Source organism: Pseudonaja textilis, chromosome 2 (assembly GCF_049901715.1).
Source record: "Pseudonaja textilis isolate UNSWEBS1 chromosome 2, rPseTex1.2, whole genome shotgun sequence".
NCBI lineage: Eukaryota > Metazoa > Chordata > Lepidosauria > Squamata > Elapidae > Pseudonaja > Pseudonaja textilis.
Genome location: NC_141991.1, coordinates 232114119 through 232130938, shown reverse-complemented (window position 1 = coordinate 232130938; position 16820 = coordinate 232114119). Strand labels below are relative to the sequence as shown.

The following is a 16820-nucleotide window of genomic DNA, read 5'->3' as shown; positions in this document are numbered from 1 at the left end:
TGTTACTATAATTATTTGTATAAAGTAAAGCACAAACTGAAAGAAATAGATATTTCTTAGATATAATATGTGCTTGTGTGTATTTGCAGATTCATTTGTAGATTTGAGAGCCATTAAATAGTTGACTTGAGTGTGTGTGTGTGTGTGTGTATGCATGTTTATTTATTTATTTAACATTTAGAGAAGCTGAAGTTTTTCTGATCTAATGCAATCCCAAGGGCCTCCTTGTATCTATTTATTAACTAGAAATATTCTGTCTCACATGCAAGCAATTAAAAAAAAAGTATACTTACTATAAATATACTTTCCGGTATTGAAAAGGAAATTAATCATCAGCACCTAGTAAGCCACAATGGCTCCAATAAGGGACACGATGAAAATAAAAGTCTAGACCACCAAAATTTCAGCTTCTCTAAATGTTAAATAAATCATATAATATATAGGGACACCAGTCAACTATTTGATGGCTCTCAAATCTACCAATGTACATAAGAGACCAATTTAACATTTGGAGTTGTACATCCTGCCAAGTTTGAGATGGTCAAATTATATAATCTGATAAAATCAGATAGATTTAGGAGTTTCTCATTAAGAAGTTCAGGAACATTTCACTTATTATTGGAAGGCAAACTCTGTCCTCTTTCCGTTACATATATTACCTTAGGAAAACCCTGTGTATTCTAGGGCAGTGGTCCCCAACCTTTTTTGTGCCGCGGCCCAGTACCGACATCACAAAATCATCCGCAGCCCGGTACCGGCATCAGCACGCATGGCAAGGCGAGCCAAGCGACCGGCCAACCAGCCGTCCCCCGCTTCTCCCCGCCACCTTCAACTCCTCCTTTGTACCTGTGTCGATGGGTTTTGCGATGGCTTCGGGGCGGTTGCTCGGCTCGCCTTGCCATGCATGCTGAAAAAATCCTCGTGCCTTAGTTTTGTTCAAAGCCGCCCCCCCTCGATGAAACTAAGGCGCGAGGATTCTTTCAGCACCCAAACGCCGCTTTCTACCCGGAAAAGCTCACCGGAAGCACTTTTTCATCAAAACAAGATGGCGGCGCCCAGCAAACCGGCGGCCCGGTAGAAATTGTTCCACGGACCGGTACCGGTCCAGGGACCAGTGGTTGGGGACCCTTGTTCTAGAATATGTACAAGAGAAGATAGTCCTGTGATCATTAAAACTGCGTATCATTGAGTCATGTTCTTAAGTGCACCAGCAGACTCACACATACTTTCATGAAACATATATATTTATTAAAATGGTATACTTACGTATCATTGACCTGGACTTCACAATTCTGTAGCAACAATAAAGAGTCAATATGCCCATCAGTGGAATAATACAGATTCCAGTAGTAAATCCAGCCTGTTTGAAAATTAAACATTTAATTAAACTCTTACGCAAATTGTGGCATGAATGCAAACTCTTATGCAAGATTTAGCCAGCAAAATTTGTCCTAACCTAAAGACACATAATTGTGTTACCTGTTTTATGCCCCAGGGAATACTTAATATAGATGTACCCATCATTGTATTCCAGATCATGAATCTAAGTCAGGGGGAAAGACACAAAGAACAATCATAAGAAAACTTGCATTATACCTGAGGCCAATTCAAATATTTAAACTGTATTTCAAAATAAAATACTTTAGATAAATAAATGCAAGCAAAACACTTCACATACATTGTGACTATACTGGAATTTTTACCAGAACCATCAGTAGATCCATCAATTTTGCAAGCAGTTCCCAAAGGACTATACACATAGATTTCTTCTGGAGCAGGAAGAACATGATCAGGGGCCACCTAACAAAAGAGAGGAGCCCATGGCATTAGTTCAGTCTAAATCTTTGACATTTCAGTAGCTTTTGCATTGCTTTGCTTCACAAGTCTAGATATGGGAAGTTTGGTTACAGTCATTCTGACAATTTTCAGACCTAGTGCAACTTCTTTTGACTTATATAAAGTACTCGATCCAGGCTCAGATTAAATGCTGCTTTCTTTTTGCTTTTATTTGATGCAGAAATTGGCCTGTTAATATTAACCCGAGGAACCATTTCACTCCAATGGGACTGGTCTGCCCCACTTGCGCAGGCAGAAGGGGGATGCTGCAAACCATGTTGGCCAAGGAATTCTGCCTGGTAGGGCTCAGGAGAGAAGCCTTTACTGCTGTAGCTCCCACCCTCTGGAACATTTGAGCCTCAAGTTGAGGTCGGTGGTGGGATTCAAATTGTTTTACCACTGGTTCGGTGGGCATGCTTTGCCTAACGCCAGCATGCAGCTTTCCCCATACCAGCTGAGACCTGCAGCGCCAATCAGCTGAGAGGATAAAGAAGAGAAAAGCGCAGAGATGAGCGGTAGGGCCGATCCTGCACTTTTCTCTTCTTTTTCCTCTCAGCTGATTGTCAAGGATTTTTTTCTTCCTCTCAGCTGATGGTTGGCTTTTTTTACTACCAGTTCGGCTGAAGCGGTCGGAACTGGAAGCATACCACCACTCACCACTGGGTGAGATGACTCCTCCACATCCTCTTGGCTTTCAAAAAATCCTTGAAACCTGGCTCTGCCAAATGGCCTGGTATCCAGATGGGGGCATCTCATATTGGAGGACTTTAATGGACTGAGAGAAAGATTCTACTTTCACCCCATTTATATTTTGCTTCCTTCTTTAGCCATCATTGTTAATTTTACTGTTAATATTTATCATTTTGATATTTTATATCGTTGTTTTACCTTATTGTAAACCTCCTGGAGTCAACTGATGGTTGAGATGGGCAGCATATAAATTTAATAAATAAATTTAAGACTAAATATAAAAATGATTCAGTCCTGGCTCAGATTAAATACAGGTAGATCTCAATTTAAAACAGTTCGTTTATTGACCAAAGTTACAACAGCATTGAAAAATGTGATTTATGACCATTTTTCATAGATATGACCTTTGCAGCATCCCCATGATCATGTGATCAAAGTTCAGATGCTTGGAAACTGAGCCTTATTTACAACCTTTGCTGTGTCCCAGGATCATGTGATCAACTTTTGCGACCTTCTGACAAGCAAAGTCAATAGGAAGCCAGATTCACTTAACAACCAGGTTAGGAACTTAACTGCAGTGATTCAATGCACTTAACAACTGTGACAAGAAAAATTGTAAAAGGGGACAAAACTCGCTTAACAACAGAAATGTTGGGATCAATTGTGGTCATAAGTCAAGGAGTACTGGTACTTTTTCTTTTCTCTGATACAGAAATTGCTCTGTTGATATTAAACAACTTTAAAAAGATTTGCTCTGCCTTGAAATCGGCTTCTCAGACGTTGCTACTAATGAAATATGAAATTATTTATGAAGTCACCTCTAGTAATTTTATGCAGAGAAATATGAAATCCTCATACATCTACTTTATGTATAATCCAATTATTGACAAACATAAGTTGAATGGACAACTCTCAGGTCAGAAAAATCAATCAGATTATGTCTGATAAGAGTATTCCTGGTAGAGATTAAGTAATTGAGAAAACACCCAAGGCTGCCATGGCTAATAGAGTTTTTCTAGCTAATATAGTTCAACTTTCATTCACCAATGCTCTGTCAGAAGGTGAAGTGAGTCTATTGTAGTAGTGAATCCGCTTGTTCATTGCTGATGCTTCATCTGTTACTCTCTGTGTATCATCGTTCACCCTAACAATGTTTGTTGGTTCTACGTGGAATGGCCTAAAAGAAAAACAAAAAGTTGAATACTGTTTAAGTCAGGATTAATAAGAGGTCGGTCTGTCACTGAAAATTGTAACAAAGAGTTCTAAAAAGAATTTTTATACATTTATAACTTTACAATGACAACCACATTAACTTACTAAAGTGCATTATATTTTTAAAAACAAGCATGCTCCCAGATACTTCAAACACATAAAGGTCCATAGAGAATTATTTTAGAAGATTCACGTGCTATTTATGTAAGCTTTCTCATATACAGTTGTCAGGTAAGACAGACTGTCTTTTCTTCACCATCTTAAAACCCAATAGCCCCATTGCAAAATTTAATGAGGATCTCTGCAAAATGCATTACACTGTCAGGTTTACCACCATAGCAGTATCAACACAATACACCAAATTCCAAACTAGGCCAATGTTTCTCAACTGTGGCAATTTGAAGATGTGCAGACTTAAACTCCCAGAATGCTAAGAGATGACCACATATGATCAAGCTGCCAAGATTGAGAAACACCAAATCAGGCAATCATATTTATAAATGGATTCCACATGGTTAGAATACAAGTGTGAATCGGGTGGGATACGACAGTGTTAACTACTGGTTGGGGATTTACGAGGTTTGGTGATTTATGATGTGCTTCCCTGCGAGCTTGCGCGCCTGTAAGTCCTGTAAATTGTCATCAGCACGCTGCGTGCAAAGAAGCAGCCTTTGACTCTTTTCTTGCTTTATAAACTGCAGCTGTGCCTCGTTTGGCAGCTGAAGTTGAAAAATCAGGAAATAAAGATCAGGTAAGAACCTGGGTGGGCAGGTGGCCAAAAACATAGAACTGGTTCTATGTCTGCTGCTCTTCAGAGCTACTGGTTCTACAGAGGTGGACAGAACCAGTAGAAATCCACCCCTGGTGTGAATCCAGAAAATTCAGTTACTCAGGTCAGATAACTATGAGCAAATAAGTCATGCAAGCCAAGCTGAAGAGTAAATTAGACTCTCATATACTATTATAGTTTGGCAATCTAATTAAAAAGGAATAGCATTTTCAGTTGCTCTGAATTATTTGTGTGACTCTACACACCATCTATTATGACATAACAAGAGCAAAATAAAAATGACACTCTTATGTTGGCCACAGAAACATATAGTTCAGTGTCTCTGAGGTTGACCAAAATACCAATAAAGTTATCCCTGGAACCACAAATTATATACACTGCTCAAAAAAATAAAGGGAACACAAAAATAAGACATCCTAGATCTGAATGAATGAAATATTCTTATTAAATACTTTGCTCATTACATAGCTGAATGTGCTGACAACAAAATCACACAAAAATTATCAATAGAAATCAAATTTAGTAACCCATGGAGGTCTGGATTTGGGGTAACACTCAAAATTAAAGTGGAAAAAAACACTACAGGCTGATCCAACTTTGATGTAAAGTCCTTAAACAAGTCATAATGAGGCTCAGTAGTGTGTGTGACCTCCACGTGCCTGTATGACCTCCCTACAACGCCTGGGCATGCTCCTGATGAGATGGTGGATGGTCTCCTGAGGGATCTCCTCCCACAGGACTAAAGCATCCGCCAACTCCTGAACAGTTTGTGGTGCAACGTGGCATTGGTGGATGGAGCGAGACATGATGTCCCGGATGTACTCAATTGGATTCAGGTCTGGGGAACGGGCAGGCCAGTCCATAGCATCAATGCCTTCGTCTTGCAGGAACTGCTGACACACTCCAGCTACATGAGGTCTAGCATTGTCGTGCATTAGGAGGAACTCAGGGCCAACTGCACCAGCATATGATCTCACAAGGGGTCTGAGGATCTCATCTTGGTACCTAATGGCAGTCAGGCTACCTCTGGTGAGCACATGGAGGGCTGTGCGGCCCCCTAAAGAAATGCCACCCCACATCATTACTGACCCACTGCCAAACCGGTCATGCTGGAGGATGTTGCAGGCAGAACATTCTCCACGGCATCTCCAGACCCTGTCATGTCTGTCACATGTGCTCAGTGTGAACCTGCTTTCATCTGTGAAGAACACAGGGCACCAGTGGCGAATTTGCCAATCTTGGTGTTCTCTGGCAAATGCCAAATATCCTGCACGGTGTTGGGCTGTAAGCACAACCCCCACCTGTGGACGTCGGGCCCTCATACCACCCTCATGGAGTCTGTTCTGACCGTTTGAGCAGCCACATGCACATTTGTGGCCTGCTAGAGGTCATTTTGCAGGGCTCTGGCAGTGCTCCTCCTGTCCCTCCTTGCACAAAGGCGGAGGTAGCGGTCCTAATGCTGGGTTGTTGCCCTCCTACGGCCTCCTCCACATCTCCTGATGTACTGGCCTGTCTCCTGTAGCACCTCCATGCTCTGGACACTACGCTGACGGACACAGCAAACCTTCTTGCCACAGCTCGCATTGATGTGCCATCCTGGATGAGCTGTACTACCTGAGCCACTTGTGTGGGTTGTAGACTCCGTTTCATGCTACCACTAGAAAGAAAGCACTGCCAACATTCAAAAGTGACCAAACCATCAGCCAGAAAGCATAGGAACTGAGAAGTGGTCTGTGGTCACCACCTGCAGAACCACTCCTTTATTGGGGATGTCTTGCTAACTGCCTATGCTTTCCACCTGTTGTCTATTCCATTTGCACAACAGCATGTGAAATTGATTGTCAATCAGTGTTGCTACCTAAGCAGACAGTTTGATTTCATAGAAGTGTGATTGACTTGGGAGTTACATTGTGTTGTTTAAGTGTTCCTTTTATTTTTTTGAGCAGTGTACATAAATGGTCTGTGTCTGAGGAAATGGAAGAATCTGTGTTAGCATTTTGAACATGATGGATTAAATATCATTCCAGAAATATTTTCTTAAAATTCTTCCAATTTAAGATAATGCAAATTGTTTATCCCAAACAGCTTTATACAGTTTGCCACTGATCCTATGGCACATCCTCTCCAAGTAGGGCTCATTTTACAAATACAAGAACAATCATGCCTAAAATGATGTCAGCTGGGACACAGGTTTCCTAGAAGTTTGCCAACTCCAGCCTACTCTCAGGATTCCAGTGTTTCTCTTCTGTAACGTTTTATAGAGTTATTCACACCTGTGAATGTCTAACTTGATTAATCACAGCTGAAGCATAGAGTGATGTCAAAGCCCTCCTGTGGTGCTTGGCTTGCAAAAATGGTGTTGTGCATTTGCAAATTATCCTCTGATGCTGTAGCAATGATTCAGGAAATACACTTGTGAAAACTTGCACTTTGTCTGGCTATACAATTACATTTTGGGGCTCTGCATGCCTTGGATTTCTGTAACTTCCTACTGCTAAAAGCTGAGTAAGTTTTTAGGAAACACACGTCTTCCTTGTGTCTGCAGAAAATAAGATGACTTTGAAACAAAAATATTTGTAATCTCTGAGAGGATAGCTATAATGACTTCCTTAAACAATATTTTCATATAGAAAGTCTCTGGAAACTACAGTCTCAAGTCCTTAGACCCCATTTTGAGGAAGGCAGAAATTCTCTGGTACTCCTGCCACAACCACTATGTTACGAAAAACTCATAAATCATGCTTTGGAAGGCTATAGTGGCTGGCTTCATTCAGCCCAAAGCAAACCTATCACATTGTGGTTTATCATATTGCATGAAAGCTTAGAGGGATGTAAAATAGGATATCATCAAATTTAGGATAAGACCCAAAATTCCAGAGATCTATGGGTAGTATGATTGTTTTTGTTTGACCTTGAGAAATCTTTACATAGGTAGACTTACCTTCCTATTCATTTTAGAATAAGCCCTGTCAATGAATATATTTCTACAGTGTTCACCTACTTTCTATTTGCTCTGTCCTTATGAAAATATAACAAACTAGAATAGTGTACTATAGAAAAATGTCAGAAAGTGCATATTTATGTAGAAACATAACAATTCTCTTCCATTCTTAAAAAATTCTCCTTTCTATAATGATTACAAAAATACAGGCATATTCTCCAATTTGACTGCCCAGACCTTTGTCTCCTACATCAAAAGCCCGCCTTCAGCAGACTCCAGATATATATTCACACAACATGCTAAGCTATAGTTTCCTTAATAGTGTTTTTTTATTAATGACAATGGACTTAGTTCATACCCTATGTTAAATATAAAGCCATGGTTTACTAAATAAATTGGCTGGATTCACATATTGTTTTAGTCCGTAAGCAAGCAAATCATACCGTTTTACTGTGTTGCATAAATGTAAGTTGTGACATACAAATGTTTTAGCCCCTTGTGTTGTCGTTTGTCACTTAATAGTTTTTATGCATTTAAAGACCTCCTATAAGGAATATGGTCTAAGGCAAACTCACGTTGTCATGGTGGCGTCAAGCTAAGGATAAATCGCCAAGTAGGCAAACAATCTAGGTTATTGCTAGGCGTTAAAAATGGCTTGATGGCACATAATCATAAGGAAGAAGAAAACTGGCGGCTCTAATAATTTTTCAAAATCTAATTAGGGTTTCCATACATTTGTAGCGATGATATAAAATCATTAGATCAGGTGTTATAATGATGAAGTTGTAAAATATAGTTCAGCTCTAGATATCTCAGATATTTAAGTGCAGGCACTAAACAAGATTTTTTTTAAAATCAAGTTTTTACTTTTTCTGATTTCCCATTCAATAATCACACTATTTTTTCATTTAATTAAGAATTATAGCATTTTTATTTATTCAATTTATATAGCTGCCCAACTCACATACATGACTCTAGGGAGCCAGAAATAAAATACATAACAAAAAAAACACAGCAGCTGGACATCATCAAACAATTATCAACATAGCCAGGGGATGATTATTTACAATTTAAGGCAACACACATGCTAGCAATAAGCCATGCTCCAATCAGTCATCCTTATTCAGTTACACAGAACTAACTATATTTAAATATAGCTATTTAAAACAAAATCCTTTTTCTCAAACTAGGCTGCTCTTCTGAGGAATGCTGGCAGTGCAACACAAGTTGCACTCAATGCACAGGTGTCATTAAGCTATAATGTGGTTTGCTTGGTTTATGACTTATCTGTTTTATGAAGTAGCTATTGTTAGTAAATTTTACAGGTCAATATTACATATAAACTCAGCTATTGGCTATGTCTGCACAATATACTAGGAAATTGTTACAACAGCAAAAAGCCATATTGTACTCACTTCCAGCATAGTACTGTATTCTCCAATCAAGATGTTGGCTTACCATATTAATTGAACTCTAGCTATTTCTTAGATTCATTTAATACATGTTATATCTTAGGTGTGGAGGGTACAGTATCTTATGTTAAATGAGTTGAAGATAGTAGCTATTTGCTGTATCAATGAGACAGAAAGCTCAGATTGCATTTAACTTCAATTAGAGATCACAGTCTCCCTTACAAACATAGTAAATGGGATTTATTTAACAAATTGTTTCTAAAATACTGCTAACACCCTCCCAACTATCCATATTACTCTCGAAATCTATAGTTAAACATTTCTTTTCACCTTTTGCTTTTCAGATCTTCTGGATTGAACTGAATATTAAGGACTCCAAGATCATTTTCATCACCTCCCACGGGAATTAGAAGAGGAGTAGCATCTTCCTCCATTAGAATGTTTTGCACTATGTTGTTATAACCTTAAAAATGAAATGGATATACAGTTAGAAGGGATTGTCTTTCCATTTCTATGAAGTTTCCTCATACCATGAAATAAAATTGTAAAATTAAATTTTCCCTGAAAACACACGTTTATGTGTGACTTTAATAGAAAGGGCTATTTCCCTAATTGTATACTCAGAAATGAGACATAACTTTTTATTGTAAGTTTTTTATAAATGCACCATGTAGCTGAATTCTAGCACAGAGATAACTTTTAACAGCTTTTTTTTAAAAAGATTAAGCTAGCTGGCTTCATAAATGTGCAAATAAAACATTGAGTGAGTTTGTGCAACCTATTAAGCCATAATGGCTGGATTCACAGCACTTATTAAAATTACCTAATTCACAAACCAGTCAACATTATATGATTGGACAGAATCTGCAGCTGGTTCCAAAATGGCAAAGAACCTTGTATACAAGCTGCAGAGATACATTACAAAGAAATATAATTGAAAACCTCTGGTGCTGTTGGTTGTACAGGTAGTCCTCGACTTACAAACAGCTCATTTAGTGACTGTTCAAAGTTATGTCGGCACTGAAAAATGTGACTCGTGACTGTTTTTCAGCTATGACCTTTGCAGCATGATCATGTGATCAAAATTCAGATGCTTGGCAAATGGTTCATATTTATGACCATTGCTGTGTCCCATCCAAGGTCACCTTTTGTGGCCTTCAGACAAGTAAAGTCAATAGGGAAGCCAGATTCACTTAACAACCGGGTTACTACCTTATCAACTGCAGTGATTCGCTTAACAAGTGTGAAAGGTTGTAAAATGGGGAAAAATTCACTTAACAAATGTCTCACTTAACAACAGAAATTTTGGGCTCAATTGTGGTCATAAGTCAAGGACTACCTGTATATTCATATTTATTATTGACATTGTAAAAGCCACTGATAACACTGTTAGACTAACAGGGAAATGATTTAAAACAATATAGAAATGCATTCTTACATGAACTCTTGTTACTTTAAGCACTCAGTGGGACAAATGTGTCTCTATATTGCAGTTCAAGCCGTGGGAAATCAACCCTATTGCTTTTTAATGAGAAAACATTATACTTACTATTAAAAGAGTTGAAATATAAACAGCTTTTAAAAGAGAAGTGGCAGGCTACAAATGAACATTCACATTCCAGAACAGAAAGGACACAGCATATTTTAACTAGAATTAAAAAAAAACAATACATAAATCGATTAAGTGAAGAGGCAAAAGCAAGTTTTAGGAATCAAAAAGTAACTATGAAAACTGGGGTTGACTCAATCACGGGAAAAATTACCCTGACTCTATTGAGCACTTTTTAAAACTAGATAAATTATATACCTGTTTATACAAAAAGGATAAATAGAATTTACTAGATCTAGGCTAGAGAAACTTAGTTAGCCACTAGAGTTGAAGTTTTCTATATCTTTGTGCTGCCACCTACTCTATAGGTCTTCTGAATGTTCACAAGTAAAATCTAGTAACTCTAGGAAAAAATACTGCTTGGTTCAACAATAATGTGTACACACAGTTTGAATTATAGAGGATCTTTTTGGTACAAAATTACATTTATAACTTCCTAAATCAGACATGCCAAACTGTTGGTCCTTCAAGGTAAGGAACGACACACAGCCATTATGTGAACTTATCTGTCCATTCAAGACTAAGATTAATGTATCAAGAAACAAATTTGCATCTTACACTACTGCTTCTTTCACATTCCCTAAAATGGACAGATGGATGTTCCACTGCAAATTTGCTGGCTGAAAGGGACTGGCTGATGGATATACAACTTTTAAATACAGGGATATTTTTTTCATCCTTATTGCAACACACAAGCATGGAGAGGTATGTCAGAAAAAAAGATTCCTTGAAACTTGGGGTCATACTGATGGACAGCAAAGAAAATCTGGTTTTCTGTTCCACATATTAAAACAGGTTGGGGGTTCTTTTTACATAAAGTTTCAACTTTTGCTTGAGGCACATTTAAGCACGATGATTCCAGAATTTTGAGTCTCTGTTATTTAAATCAACTTTAAATGATTGAAGCCATCTGAAGAAATTCTCCTTTCAATTATCTAATTCTTTTTTGCCTTGGACCTTTGTGTGCAAAGTTCCAGTATGTACTGCTGGAAACTCTAAAAATCCTAAGAAAAGCTAAGAAAGGTTTATATATTTGCCATTCTGTACTGAAATGCTGGTCTCCTCTCAGACCTGGTTTTGTAAAATGTTCCCTCCAGGGGTACACTTCTAAATCCATATTTCTCAAACTTGACGACTGTAAGATGTGTGAACTTTAACCCCCAGAATTCCCCAGCCAGCCATGGGGATGGGAATTGAAAGTCCACACCTTAAAGTTGCCAAGTTTGAGAAACACCGTTCTAAATCACTTTACTTCAACTCATCTGAAAGCCTAGGCTTCCTTCCGTCCAAATTGCAGACATGTCATACAGTAGCATGGCATCACTGTAATGGTGCTGTGGCTTACAATACAATACATTTACACTCAGGTAATGTTTTCTCTCAAAACAACATCTTGGTATCACTGCACTAGTGGGTATAATTCAATAACTCTCAATATGGATGGAAAGGTTGGGTTCAGAGACCCATCACCTGGGATTTGGTCCAGTTGGAACATTTTTACATTTATCTATGCAGACATGCATGTCACCACAGTTCTTCACTGACATGAAGTCACTTCTAAATCAGAATGCTCCCTCTTGCTATCATCTGATGGATCAAGCCTGATCAATGATCAGAAAGAACTGAAAAACCACTGGCCTCAACACTTGTCCAATTTACTCAATAGATTGTCCACAATTTATCATGCTGTCACACAGGGGATTCCTCAGCTGCCAGTCTTAGATGCCCTAGAGGCCTAGACCTAACTTTCTTTACTGAAGAGATCAGGAAAGCAATCTAACAAAAGAGCTCAAATAAAGCAACAAGACATGATCTACCAAGCCCTAAACCCAAATACCGTGCAGGCATTCCAAGACATGTTGGAGGACTTTTGGTTCACGAAGGAGATGATTTATGATTTCCCTGAAACTCTCACTGTAGCTCTCTATAAAACAAGGGAAGCAAATCAGTCTGCAGAAATCTCAGAGATATCTTACTATCCATATCCACTCTGCTATCCATCGGAGGTAAGATCTTTGCTGGCATTCTCCTGAACAGACTTGCCATTGTGTCAGAAAGGAATGTCCCAGGGGCAGAGTGTGGCTTTCATCCAGAATGGAGTACAGTATGTTATCTATTGTGAGGCAAGTCCAGAAGAAGTACATTAAGCAGAACAAGCCTCTTTACTCTGTCTTTGTTGGCCTGACAAAGGCATTTGACCCCGTAGACAGGGAGGCTGGATTATCCTGAGACATTATGGATGCCAATTGAAAGTAGTGAAGTTGATCCCATTATTACATGACAGAATGATAGGGCACGTTCTTTACAAAGCAGAAGCATGTGCTAACCCCAATCCTGACTGGATGGTCTCTTTTTGGTCTTTGCCGGTGAATGGCATGAACAAGTGTCTCACCTATCATTCAAGAAACCTTCTTTGCGGATGACTGTGAACTCTCGTGCACAAACATAGCAATCTACAGTTGCTACTGAACAAATTCTCAGATGCTGATATGCTCTTACGCCTGATATCAGCCTAAATAACACTGAAGTACTAAATACCAAACTTGTAAAACCAAAGGTCACTATTAACAACAGCCCAGCTGACAAATGTAAACAACTTCAAATACTTGGAAATCATTATCTCAAACAATGGGTCTTTGAACAAAGAAACTGACTCCAGGATCAGCAAGGCAGCCAGGCATTGCGTACTAGAGTGCTCAACCAACACATATGTATCTCCACAAAGCTAAAAGTCTACAAAGCTTTGGTACCTTTTCCTTCCTATATCCATATAGGAGGAAAGGGATAATTAAAACAATTGGAGAAATTTCACATGCACACTCTCTGCGCCATCCTTGCCTTTTGTTGGCAGGACGGTGTCTCCAACCTGGAAGTTTTGGATCATGTGGAGCCACCAACATTAAGTCCTTGAATAACAGAACTCAGATGAGTCATGTGGGACATGCCATCGGAATGGATGACTACCATATGTCCCGCCAGTTGCTCTATAGCAGGGGTGTCAAACTCGCATCCCATGGGCCAGATGCATCACATGCTGGCCACACCCACCCCAGGTTTAGCGAAGGGGGGGAAAGTTGTGATATGTCTCGTGACAGCAATGTGTCATCACAAGCTTGGCACTCCTGCTCTATAATGTGCTAGAATCTGGGAACAGATCTAGAGTTTGATCACACAAGAGCTACAAAGATGCTGTGAAAGAAACCCTATCCCACTGTGACTCCAGCTGAAAGATCTAGAAACTGCAGCAGCTGACAGAACACTCGAGGAGCCTTGAGCTGTGAAGCCTTCAATGGTTTTGAAAACAGGCATTGTCAAAACCTGAAAACTGAGTAGCATAATAGAATAACCGACAGTTACTACAACAATGGACTTACAGTGCCCCCATTGTGCTGGAGTCTGTACTTCTAGACTGGGACTGCACAGCAATCTCCGTGCCAGAGATGGACAACACCAGGTCTCATTTGAACTCGGACTACCATATCATCTAGTAAAAGCACATTTACTAGCACATCTCCTTCTCCTCCTCCAGAACATGTACCATTGAGGGACTATCACTGTCAACTAAACTAGCACCAACCAATTATGTGCCCTCAAGTCGTTTTCAATGCTAGAGACCACACAGATTTTCATGAAAACTAGCGTCCAATCACCAAATTATGCTACCTTTAATACTACTACTGAGCACAATTCAACACAAATATTCCTAAAGAATCATTTATTCTCAATCGGAGAATTAAACACAAAGCAAAACAATTCTTGTAGCCACCGGTCATTTTAAAAGCTCTTAATTTGGGGCTATAGTCCTAGCTATGCTGTTCAATATTCTTTTTTATGCAAAGATGTGTTCGAAATCAATTTTATCGGACGGTACGACGGAGTGATACCCATAACATCGAATCACATCGATCCAATGCAGACGATCTGGAAGTGTAGATGCATTTTTTTTTACCGAGTCTGGAGCTTGATTGTCGCGTCTCTCCGGCATCTCCCAGTCAAACACAAAAACAGGAAGAGCTACTGCTATTGTAATGGGTCGCACGCTCAGTCTCCGGCCTTATATTAGCACTTTCGTCACGGAGCTTAACAAATCCTCCAGGATTCCCACGGAGAACATGGGACTTTACCTTAGAGATAAAAAATTAGAGTTGCTCACTCTACCTCTATAGAGTTAAGCGGCTAGCCGTAGAGATAGAAATAATAGACAACCGATGCCATTTTCTCTTTTACATAGTTAAATGAAGGAATTCAGGGTGTATTGCGTAAGAGTTAATGGAGCATTAGGCGTCTGCTGAGTTAACTTTAAAGAGAGTTTTAACAGGATGCCCGACACTGACCTTATGGTATAGAATAAAATCCCAACTGCCGTTTCTCAACGGTAGTTTTCACCAACATAGCAAAAAGTTTAACATATCGATAATTACATTCCTTTTATTACTCTTTCCAACAGGTTAAGAACGTTACAGAGAAATCATGTAAGGAAGTCGGGACCATCAGGGCAGAGCAGAATTAAACTAGATTTCGTGTACATAGAAAAGCCGGCAAAAGAAAGATCAAACTTGATAATGGGTTTGGTTTAGCCGGGACCACAGACCAAAAAAACAAAAACAAAAAACCCCTCTCCATCCCGTGGAAGAGAGTTTTGGGCAGTGAATTACAACTTTGACCCAACGTTTACAGTCCCCTCCCCCTTCTAACTGGATCAAGAGTTTTTAAAGAATTGGAAAGAATTCCAGATGTCATGCTTGGTATGCTTTCCCTGATTTTATCATGACTAATAATTCCAATCCTGTTTGACAAAAGGGAAAATAAACATTTCCTTCTGTCATTAATCAGGATGGAGTACTGGATACTCAGTTTATAATGCATACAGCCTATGTAACTTTGTGTAATTGGTTTCATAATAGAATCGCAATACTATTTTTTCCCCCATGGCTAGATGCTAGACAAGCAATCAGGCTTAACTTATCTCTTCATCCTGCTTGCAAACCTTCAGTGGAGCATTTGATTGATCATTGTTTAAGATAAACACCAAGAGTTAGGTGATCAAATATGTCAATTAATGCACTATTACAACTGCTAAGTTTCAAACTAATAAGACAAATGCATTAAGTTTCCAAATTGTTTTATTCAGAAACATTAGAATTCCCCAGAAAAACCTGATGGTGAAAATCAAATTTAGTCTGCATCACAAAAGACTTGGAAAATCCTATTGCATCCAGTAAAATTAATGTCTGACAAGATTTATGAAATTATAGTGCAAGACATCAAGAGATCTCTTAATAATAAAATCTATAGTAACCTAGTTGTATGTTTACTGTTGCCAAGACAGTGCTGCCTACAGTTGAAAAGGCACTTTATTCTGCCAGTGTTGTTCTGAGTCTGACTTTCTTACAAGCCTGCTAGAAACTAGAAAGGCTTCAGTCATATTCTCCTTCCCAAATCTTCTAGACTATGTGAAGGCAAGTCACATTGGGATTCTGGAGGAGATAATATAAAGAATGTTATGGTCCATTACACTGTCCACTGTAAATGTCTACCTGCTACCCTATCCTCTGCAGCAGCTGATCCACAACAAATCAGGCGACTGTTTTATTCTGCAGATGCCATCATCCCACCTCCATGGATCACACATTACAAATAATCCATGCAGTGGATAGGAACAAGAATGAGTGCAAAGTAGAGTTATTAACAAACCTACAGTAAGACCATCATTATCCATAAATTAGAGGTGATGCCTGTTTTCCTAACCAGCAATTGGGGAATGGCAACACAGGGAAGAGGGGCAACTTGACACGTAGGTTCAGACACTAGTCACTTGCCTACTGATTCCTATTGAGGCAGAATTGAGATTGGCTCTTAGGACAGACTTGATTTGCTTTGCAGACTGAAAGTAAATTAAAGTGGCAGTCTGGATGCGCTCTGGGAAGAAGAGAAAAAGGACATTACAAAATGTAGTGGATGTATAGCAAGGAGGAAGAAGTATTATATTTACTAAAAAGCTGTCCCTCAACATTAACGTAAGATTTTCCTCTTCCTCACAGGTAAATGTAGTATGAGAACTGAACCACCATTCTCTTGGGGATTTCCTTTTGAAATTAAGCTCAGTGTTTATGAATTTGTCAGCCTTCTTCTACCTGACTCAATCCTAGCTGATGGAGAAAGCCATAACCATATATATCTGGGCTGTTCAATTCACAGCTGGATGCATCACACGCTGGCCATGCCCATGCAGTTTAGCGAAGGGGGAAAAAAGTCACAATATGTCATGTGATGATGCTGTGACGATGCAAGTTTGACACCCCTGATATATATCCAGGCAACTACTGATAA

At 39.2% G+C, this 16820-nt stretch overlaps 1 protein-coding gene across 1 annotated transcript in view; it reads right to left on the bottom strand.

The window, feature by feature from the left end:
• SLC38A9 (solute carrier family 38 member 9) overlaps nucleotides 1–14627 on the bottom strand; it is a 50729-nt gene extending 36102 nt beyond the window's left edge. Inside the window, exons 1-7 of the mRNA XM_026716721.2 lie at nucleotides 14440–14627; nucleotides 10431–10529; nucleotides 9212–9344; nucleotides 3571–3703; nucleotides 1679–1800; nucleotides 1480–1543; nucleotides 1267–1360 (exon numbers count right to left, since the gene is read on the bottom strand). Of these exons, the coding sequence (XP_026572506.1) occupies nucleotides 1267–1360; nucleotides 1480–1543; nucleotides 1679–1800; nucleotides 3571–3703; nucleotides 9212–9315 (517 nt within the window). The 5' untranslated portion in view covers nucleotides 9316–9344; nucleotides 10431–10529; nucleotides 14440–14627. The remainder of the gene's footprint in view (nucleotides 1–1266; nucleotides 1361–1479; nucleotides 1544–1678; nucleotides 1801–3570; nucleotides 3704–9211; nucleotides 9345–10430; nucleotides 10530–14439) is intronic.
• Nucleotides 14628–16820: the final 2193 nt, after the last annotated feature.